The sequence below is a fragment of the Penaeus monodon genome, chromosome 3 (assembly GCF_015228065.2).
Source record: "Penaeus monodon isolate SGIC_2016 chromosome 3, NSTDA_Pmon_1, whole genome shotgun sequence".
Lineage (NCBI taxonomy): Eukaryota > Metazoa > Arthropoda > Malacostraca > Decapoda > Penaeidae > Penaeus > Penaeus monodon.
Window position 1 is genome coordinate 62,258,175 of NC_051388.1, and position 10,000 is coordinate 62,268,174.

Here is a 10,000-nt window from a genome sequence, read left to right on the forward strand (position 1 = left end):
AAAATTAATTGATAAATATTGGTACATATTTAATGTTTAAAGTTGTTCAATGTTAATGGCACTCAATTTCCTAATTTATTTTTCAGAATGTCTCTGTTGGAACTTATTTTACTTGATGGTAATTTTGAAAACATAATTATTAGTGCAGAAAGGCTTCATAATCTCGTCTACAGTCGCCAGACCTTTCGCGCCAGGCATGAAATATGAAGTAGCCGAAGAAGACTTACTTTACACCATGAATAATGAGAGCGAGAAAGGTACATCTCCTTTATAGTGGCCCGTGACTGGTGCCTGCCGCTGGGCGCTTTCTCGCCGACTTGTGTGCTGGGATGGCAGGCCGGGTATGGGAGGTGGGACTGGCCTGCAGTGGGAGGGGAGTAGGTGACAGTGGGGTGGACTGGGAGCGGGGAGGGATGGCCTGCATGAGTGAACTGTGGAAGATGGCGGAACTCAAGGGCCGCTCGGAAAAAAAAGAAGGGAAAAAATGCAAAGTAGGTGGTGAAACAATGGGCTGAAAATCATATTTTATGAAAAGGAGGAGGAGAAACGTGCTGCACCTCTATACGACATAGGGTGGCAGCGAGTCAAATGTTACGTGCTGATACGTCATAAGTCTCTTTGTGGGATACCTGGGCCGTGACTGATCATATGTTCCTATTCTTTATGTCGTGCTAGCGCCGAATATTAAACCTTTTTTTTATCTTTTAACCATACCCTTGGTTTGTTTGCCCCTGACCCTTGCATTAGGTAACGTCTGCCGTTGCACATGGACAGCCACTTTTCCTTATTTCTCCTGTGCTATTGGCCGTGCTGTGAGTGATAGAGTACGCGATTTCGTTGCACTTTTTAATATTAGTCATACCATTACTTATTTAAATACGACCAATAGATGCTAATTGTTAGATTATATTGTGAGAAACTGGAATGTCTCAAAATGCACAACAAGGTACACATTTCAAAGGTCAATACCTGAAAGTACCATGCCTAATCTTCATTCACCGATTACATGACTCTCCCTGCATGATAGGGATTGTGAGCTCAGCAGACCCATCCTCCCTCGCTTCCATCTCGGTGCTCCCACGATTCTGCGATCATTTGTATGGCATCCTGTTTACGTAATGTGAAGCGCAAGGAGTGACCGCGTCTTGCCATTGTTGTCTGTGTTGACTATTTCCGGGTGTAAAACATTACATAATGGCGGCTATTTTAAACATTCCCTTGTTTGAAAGGTTATCCTAGCTTAGTAATTTGTGCTGATATTGATCTCTTGATACTGACCTTCTCAGAGAGGACACGGAAGTGCTAAACGAGAAGTTCTTCCGCTTTGTAATCAACCCTGAAATCGTACGTCTTTAGAATTCATCATGATTCTTGCTCGCATGCTCCACACTTGCTTTATTAATACAAATACAGTTCAGCTCTACCGATGCTTGAATAAGCAAGTTACTCAGAGCCCACCGACAAGTGGCCTGCATCCATGACTGCAAAATGATGTTGGTTGTTACGAACACGTTGTGCATTTTAAGTGACATTTTGGTTTGTGACGGAGTAAAGAGCAGGACTAGCGGACCTGTCATCGCGGTTCTGACGTATAACTTAGAGGAAGATCAGAATCACCATATATATACTGTGGCATTTGCAAATTATAAAACCTCTGTTATATGAAGGCCATCCCCCCACACACACACATTCATAAACAAACAAGAAAGAATAATGTACATTTATTATATAACTTTAATAGGAGTCTGACGTTAGTTCTGTGTTTAGAAAAAAAATCTTTGTACTGCTTCCTCCTCTTCCCCTAAGCTACCCTCTCTTTCCTCTTCTCCTCAAATCTCCTCGCTTCTCTTCGATTCTCTTCACTTATATTCACCTCTGTTCAATTTTCTTCGCTTCTCTCCTTTCTCTTCACTTCTCGTCTTTCTTCTGGCTTCTCTTCGTTCTCTTCTTTTTTTCAGTTTCTCTTCTCCTTGCCTACTTGCATTCCCAATCAATCAGTCAATCTCATTGTTTATGTAGTTCGCTGCAATCTTATTGCTGCGCCGTCTTTATTCCCCGGGTTGCGGAATTATCTTCGTTCTGGGTGCGGTTTATTACCACACAACGTTCACACTCGGTAATGGCGGTTGAACGACTGGCAGTAGGGGCTAATGTTTTATTCTTTTGTTTCCCATTACTATATAAGCAGCGGAGGTGCTTATTTGTAAAGATTTGCCTGCGAGAAAATTATCTTATTGTTATTATTATTATGATTTTTTTGCAAGGCGTTTGTTCCTTTGAACCTTTGAGTTCGCGATATAAAAAGCAGAAGACAAAGGAAGAGCTCCGGAACGCCGTGGAATATAGAAAACAAAGAGTAATTTTTAGCTCCAGAGATTTAGAATGGAATTGAGGTCATTTATTTCTTTGTAAAGTAAGTTTTGGGAACGATAAGATTTACTGTTGTAGAAGGATGTATAACAAGGATTTAACGAAATAGTATATATAGTGTATTCGGTTACGTACTTGGTTGTGTATGTCTGTATGAGGGAGGTGTCAGAATGTCCACGTCATTGCGAACGTGGTATAACACTTACCGTATCCCAGACGCCCATGCTTTAGAATATAGGCAGATTATGGGGATACATACATGAAAGAGATGGATGTAGGGGAAAAAACCTGGTAGTTTTTTTTTCTCATAGTTGGCAACCACACTCGCATGCACATTTTATGTAATATTTTCTATTGATATGGTTGACGAAAAACACTTCCATAGTATTCACCGATAACAGTTACAAAACCGTTTATAAAATTGCCGTAACTTCGGTAGACTTTTGTATTTAGTGAAAGTGGAGTCTAGTGACATGCGACAACTCAGATGACTCGCGACCTCTCTGTTTTTAGCGATGGGGGTCACACACGTGCCATGTTGACTCTGCAAAGGAGATGAGTGCGTAATGACTTTGCATAAACTGTTGTTTTGACGAAGCTCTATTTAATTTACGTCATAACCGAAATCATTCAGTCTTCTTGCCACGCTCTCAAATTTTGCCTGCATAGTCCTCTGTCGCCCCATTCACACGCAGGTCTCATTCATCTGTCTTTTTCATCCTTAATTATGAATCGCATTTATTATGTAAGCCCACCCGTTTTATCGCTCCCAGTAACACTTTTTGCATTCTCTCCCTTTCCTTCCCATTTCCTTTGCCGATTTTTTTTTCTCTCTCTCTCACCCAGACGCCTTTCCCTGTTACTCGGTGGTTGTAGATAATCTCCTCTCGGATCCAATTAGCTGTGTCTGTAGCCTTTAATGTTACGGAACTCCTTCGTCGGACATTTCGAGTTTTGGTCAGTCTTTTAACTCCTCGCTTCCTCGTTTCCTTTCTTTTCTTTTCTTTTCTTTTTTTTTCCTTCGCTTATTCCCCACTCTTCCTCTGCTCTTGCTCCTAATCATCCCTGAATCTCAGCTGTAGCCTCACACACACTTTGAAGGCGCTGAGTTCAAGTGAGTCTCTCTTGAGCTCTCAGCTTTTAGTTTCGCACAATAGCAAGAATGGGGAACGTATCGTAATCAGAGACCGAAAATTGTAAAATGAGTAGGTGCACGGGCTCGAGCGTATCATTTAAAGAGTTGCTGCACACTTGTATGACAATGCAATCTCTCCCTCTACCGTTTACGTGACACAGTGACCCGTGATTGTGCCCGGCGCGTGATTGTTTCTCTGATTACTTGCAGTGAAGTGCTCGCTAATTGCGTTTTTCCTTTCCCTAATCAGAATTTATAATCAGATCACTCCCCTGCGGTTCTTATTCTCCGCTGCATTATTATCGCCATTAACCTTTTTTAATATTTTAATTATATATAGTGTTTTGGGTGCAGCGAAGCGGATGGCGGGATTGAATAAGCATTGTGGTCAATAATATATGGCCTGTGCATGTGGCAAACTGACAAGATGCGGGTTAAGAGGCGATGAATTATAAAGTATGACTAGTTTTGTGCAAAGTGGAAAGTATGCGGCTTATGCTTCGCGAATACACCCGTGTATTTGTTCTTAGTGGTGTTTCTTATTCGGAGTTAATGGGTGCAAACTTCGGCACTAACAAGTCTATTTTAGGCACTGATGATGTAGCTGTCACGGTTGGCTTGCGTTGCAGTTCTGGTTGATAGGTTATCATCTTTCGGCTTGAAGGTGTGAACTTTTTCCATTAATTTATTGCATGAGAATAGATCCAGCTTCTAGCAGATCCTGTAATCTACCAGCAAAGGACTGTATAACAAATCATACCAATAGAGGCTGTATATAAGTTAGTGCATACATATGCAAGCAGAAAATCGGTTTATCAGATACGAGACTTACGATTATCAGTATATGCAATCGCTGCCTGTTTATACTGGTATTCATACGTAGGAAGATTATATGCTTCCCTTACCTTGCGCAAAAATATTAAGCGTCGTAAGCAATAAAGTAAGAACCTGTGCATAAAAAGCCAGCATAATGCTTTCAAATACGTTGAACACAATTTGAGAGCAGCTCGTTTTGAATAACTTTAAGCAGGTGGCTGTAAGAAGTGAGACATCCGCCTGCATACCTGCGCAGTTCAGTGTTACCTCACAAAAGTCCAACTCCCAAAAACTATGGGAGAAAGTGCATCTGCAAAAAAAAGCTGTGCTTACTGAGCCCGGTTGCCTTGCTGACGTTACGGATTACGTAACGGTAATGAGGTGGGATCCATCTTTTGCGCATTATGACCTTCTAGTAGATTTATTGCATCTTGCTTGTTTTTCTCACATTTTTGGGGGGTTTGTGCTGTTAGTAAGATTTATATAGATAAACCCCGTCTTTCATACCTGCATTTGTCTGTACAAGAACGCTGAATAAAGAAGCATTTTAGAATTCATATTTCGTATGTGTATGCACAGATTTTTATATATGTGCACTTTCTCAGACTGAAATAATTACGTCATAGTACGTTTGGCATATGCTTGTGGTTGTGTTTCTGTTACACGTTTCACCGTTGAAAATAACCTTTTGTGCAGAATAAATTGAGCAGAGATAGTACATTTGAGACCCATATTGTATTATATGTTATCAGTATAATTGTCATTCAAATGTCGCCCCGTAATTGCCCCATATGTAATTACCGTATGATCCACTCCAGCATGTCACAGCGTTTGTCACTTTGTGCATCATACTCCTTAATTGGTGTGAATATTTTCGTGACACCAGATGCCACCTGCGGCGTTTTAATGAAAGCGTTGATTGTCGTTTTTTGCTTATACACTAGCCGTCAACACTAATACCATTAAAACGCAAATTATTGTAATGTGTAATTTTATCGTTTCTTCTCGCATTATCCAGTGGAGTTTGTTCTGTCTTCCTTTATAATAACTTAGTCAGGCTTCATCTGTTGAATAAGAATGTGTAAATAGTACTGCGCAGTATAAATGTTATAAAGTTTGTAATTATATTTACTTAGTTTTGAAAATAACAGTGAGGATGGACTGACCTTAATGTATTAATATGCATACTCAGTGGCCTGCAGTTATTCTGAAGGATATTGCATGAGTAGTAGTGTCTACTCATTTTCTTGCAGGCTGTTAGCGGTAATTGTAGCTGCAGTAAATGTTTTGGCAGGCATTCTGGGTCACGCGACTCATACGAATGGCGTGCACTCTTGATTTTATTTTCATATGCTTACATTTTGCATTTTCTTCCTGCTTCTATGCACTTCCTGCACAGGCAGGCAGGCGCGCACGCACGCACGCACGCACGCACGTACGTGCACACACACACACACACACACGCACGCACGCACGCACGCACACACACACACACACACACACACACACACACACACACACACACACACACACACACACACACACACACACACACACACACACACACACACACGCACGCAAAATATATGAAAATGTATAATGTATGGAATCACAGAATTCGAGTTTGTGAGCACAGTTTTAACCTCTTTACTTGAAGCCTGATCTGCTCCAACCCTGCGCAGCATCTGTTGGTTGCCGTAACATTCCTTTTAACTGTTTATTTGACTTCGTGAGCAAAGTTAACATCCGCTTCTTTGATATCTTGGGCACATTTCCGCTTGAGTCCTGACAGACAGGGATCTGTTTATAACATCATCTCATGATATCAAATATGAACGGTTTTATTGCCATTATTGCTCGTGATCAGTCGAACGATGAGCTCTACGGATTGCTTTTTTGTTAGCTTGTGTTGTAGGTGTTGTGTTGTTCCACAGATATTTTTTTAATATCTATGGATGTTAGTTTGAGATGTTTATCGGGAGGCTGACTTGTTGCAAAGACTCTTGGATTTCGAAATATTCCCTGAGTAGGACGGGTAGTTATCGGGATCTTGTCAACGTTCTCTTTACTTTTTCTGCTGTTCTTATCGGGCAATTTGCAAAGGATTACCGTAAGCACGTGAGACTTTTATCAATGCATTTTTAGTCGGCAGTTATTATTATTATTATTATTATTATTATTATTATTATATTGTTATTATTTTAATACTTTATATTGATTATCCTGACGCAATATAACATCATGTATTAATCTACATGTTAACTACCATGCTGAATAATCTTCCGCACTTATACATCTATATCCACATACCCGTGCATATTTATGTACAAACACACCCACACCGAAGCCCATGCATTCACTTACGCATGTAGGTTCCACTTCTTAGTTGATGACTCAGCGCTGTCAGTCTGTGAAGTGCCAGTGACGACTGTTGTGTCCGAAACACAATCCCTTAGCGCGTATTGCTAATTTCATGGCTATTTGACAGCATGCCATTTTATGTCGATTATATATTACAGCGTGTGTTTTGCTCTGTCTCTTCTCCCTCGGGCACGCAATGAAAAAAAATTGTAATTCAAGTAATAAGCCGAAGCTTTGGCCTTGAATTATTTGAATACACTCATATAATTCGTTTCACGCTATACGATTTCAATTTACAGTTTTCTTTTTTTTTCCCTTCATATACAGTCGGTGTATCCTCAGGAAGACGTTTAATCTTGCTAGATGGTTCAGATGTTTTGCCTTATTTTTTTGCTTTGTTTTGGATCTTTCACAGCTCTCGGATAATTAATTTCCACACCCGAGGCCATGTGTCTCGACTCCATCTGATAACAGAACCTTTTATTAACAACACGATTCACTGCCTTCGTCATGGCAAATAGGGTGGGTGGGGGATATAGCAGAGATGTTTTGCTTGGCTCACTCTTGAATATAGGAGACAGAAAAAATTAATATTAACTTCAAATTCAATACCTATCTCTATATTATGACGGTTAATCAGCGAAACATTTTGTGACATTAAATGTTTATTGGTTTTCTCATAATACGTAAAATTATGTACATTTTTAAAACATGATAGTAAGCAGTGTTGTTTATATTTCTTTGTACTAAGCTTATGGATTATAATAAGATTATTAGGTTGATGGAAATATTAATTATGTGGGAATGGCCACGGCTTGTTAAGGAAGGTGGATTATCCTTAAGATTATAATGATGAAGCCATATACATTAACGCCAGACATGATGAAGATAGTCGTGTCAGTTTATTGGTACTTAAATAATGAGTAATACCATTCTTTGATAGTAACTGGTATCCTAACAATTCTTCATCTAAGTTGTCTTTGAGAACGTTTTCTTATCATCTTCATGTTGTGTTGAAGAATGGAGTAAATCCTCGGTTTCCCTACCCTTATCGTTATATGGTCCGAAATTTACCTATCTTTTAAATCTGGTCCCTGAAACAACTCTGGGCTCTCGCTCTTTCGAGTTTTTATTTTACTGTTGTTATTGTTATGGTTGTCATTATTTATTGATTTAATTGCCATTATTATTATTATTATTGTCTTTTTTTTATTATTTTCATGATTATTTTCTCATCCGTACTAACGCGCATCCAGAGCAGGATTCAAAACAGCATGTAACTTCTATGTTTTCTCAAAGTTTCGTGATAATCCTTGCCTTAGGGTCTAGATTATGGGTAGTTAACCCACGGCTTAAGGAAGTTCTAAAGATTACATATCTAAATACGGTGATTAGATAATCCGTAATATAGTGTCGGTAGGTTCACCTAGAAATAACGTTTATCAGCAAGCTGTCATATGATGATATTGATGGAGTTTTAAGTAACCAGGTATCCAGATTAATGTCCGATTTTTTTTTTATGTAACATATGGGCTTCAATGCGATTCATATTAAAAGTTCAAAGTAGCCATAATGTGTATTTGTTACATATTTTGACATGTACTGTGTATTTCTGTAATTTTATCAGAACGGTTCTTTCATATGAGGGAGTGGCAATAAGGAAAAGTGTGTTTGCCATACAAATACACAGATATGCGCCATTCACAGAAGTGTGGATTTGCTCAATATCCCTGGTAATAGAAAACTAATTTTTCTAAGGGAAAATGGATGACTGCCTGGCCTAGTTCAGGATTAGTTTTCGTAATACTTTGGAGAAAATACTATACAATACAGTCATACTATTAACTTTTATTTTATAATACAGGGTTCCATACTTAGGTGATTTTGTGTAAATAAAATGTGCTTGTCTTCCAGTTGTAATACTTGTATTTATGAAGAAAAAGTGCTGAGACCGAAGAAAAAGACACGATAGATGTATCATGGAAACTTTATACGTAGAAAAAAAGGAGACGGAAACCCCAATACACTTTTTTCCAATAAAGTTAGGCGTTTGATCTTCATTGGTCAAAATATGCGGCCTGAGCTTAAGCCTGGTGAAAGAACAAAGAAAAAGGCAGACAAACATATTTGCATTTCAGAGTTCATATACTTGCAAAGTCTATTGTAATACGTCTGTCATAATGGGTTGTATACTTGACCCTCTCCCTCGTTACTTTTATGGAACTAATATTTGGCAATGTAATAACTTCTATTTCCACGTTTGGAAAATGTTGGCAAAGGATAGTTATTACCAAAACTACAGAAAGGAAATAATGCAACAAAATCATGAAAAAAAACGTAAAACATTTCTGCAATCCCCCAAAATTGCTACAATATTCTTTATGCAACGCTTTCCACTACTCTTAAAAAATCTAACCTTACTAAAATATATCGCCTGCTACATTGAAGGTGATTCTAGATTTTTTAAGGATCTACACATATTCCTTCGGGATTAACAAAACGAAAAAAAAATGAAATATAGTATATATGTCATATCAAACTTTGCAGGAGGAGTACGTTGTTGCCGTGGCTGCGACCGCCGGGGAGCAGTGGACCAGTCCCGGGCGACACCTTGGTCATGTCTCGCCCTCCCTCTCCCATCTCTCCTGCTCCCTCCTTCATCTTCAATCAGAATGCCAAAAATAACAATAACGTCGACAACGCCAGTTTTCGGTAAGTTGATTAGTTTTGTTTCGGTGTAATGTAGCTCAGTAATTTCAGATCGTCAGTGTTGAGCCTTGTCTTGAAGTATTTACGATGGAGGACTCTTTGCTCTAGATTGATTAAACGTATGTTAGGATATTCGTTGTCCCAAGTTTAATAGAGTACATCTTTCTCTGCTTTTTTCCCCTGATAAAACTACCAAAATGAAAGTTGTTATTGGGTGACTTTTATTTATGTGACGGAAGTATAAAGGCGAACGTTTGACTGGCAGGGGCACTGGTGAAAAGGCAAACCATGTACCTCAGCTGGCGGATCACTCAGGCCTCAATTACACCTTTGGAAGCCTGGAGGATGAAGCGGGCACGCACAGACCGTAAGTGATTTTTACCTTTTTTGCGTTGTTAGGCTTCTTGGTAAGAGAAGCGGAGGAGGAGAAAAGATGACGGGAAGTGAAGGGTGGGAGGAAAAGGAAGAAGGGAGAATATGAAAAGAAAGTGACGAGAGATGAGGGAGGAGAAAGAAGAGAGAGAATAAAAAATGAAAATGACGGGAGATGAGGGAGGAAAAGGGAGACGGTGGAGGCAAAAACGAGGAAAATGACGGGAAATAAAGGGC

General features: G+C 39.4%; 1 protein-coding gene across 1 annotated transcript in view; it reads left to right on the forward strand.

Moving 5' to 3' along the window:
• Nucleotides 1–10,000, forward strand: part of LOC119588127 (protein KASH5-like) — a 24,632-nt gene that overhangs the window by 8,604 nt on the left and 6,028 nt on the right. Inside the window, exons 3-4 of the mRNA XM_037936838.1 lie at nucleotides 9,230–9,394; nucleotides 9,657–9,758. Coding sequence (XP_037792766.1) covers nucleotides 9,300–9,394; nucleotides 9,657–9,758 — 197 coding nt within the window. The 5' untranslated portion in view covers nucleotides 9,230–9,299. The remainder of the gene's footprint in view (nucleotides 1–9,229; nucleotides 9,395–9,656; nucleotides 9,759–10,000) is intronic.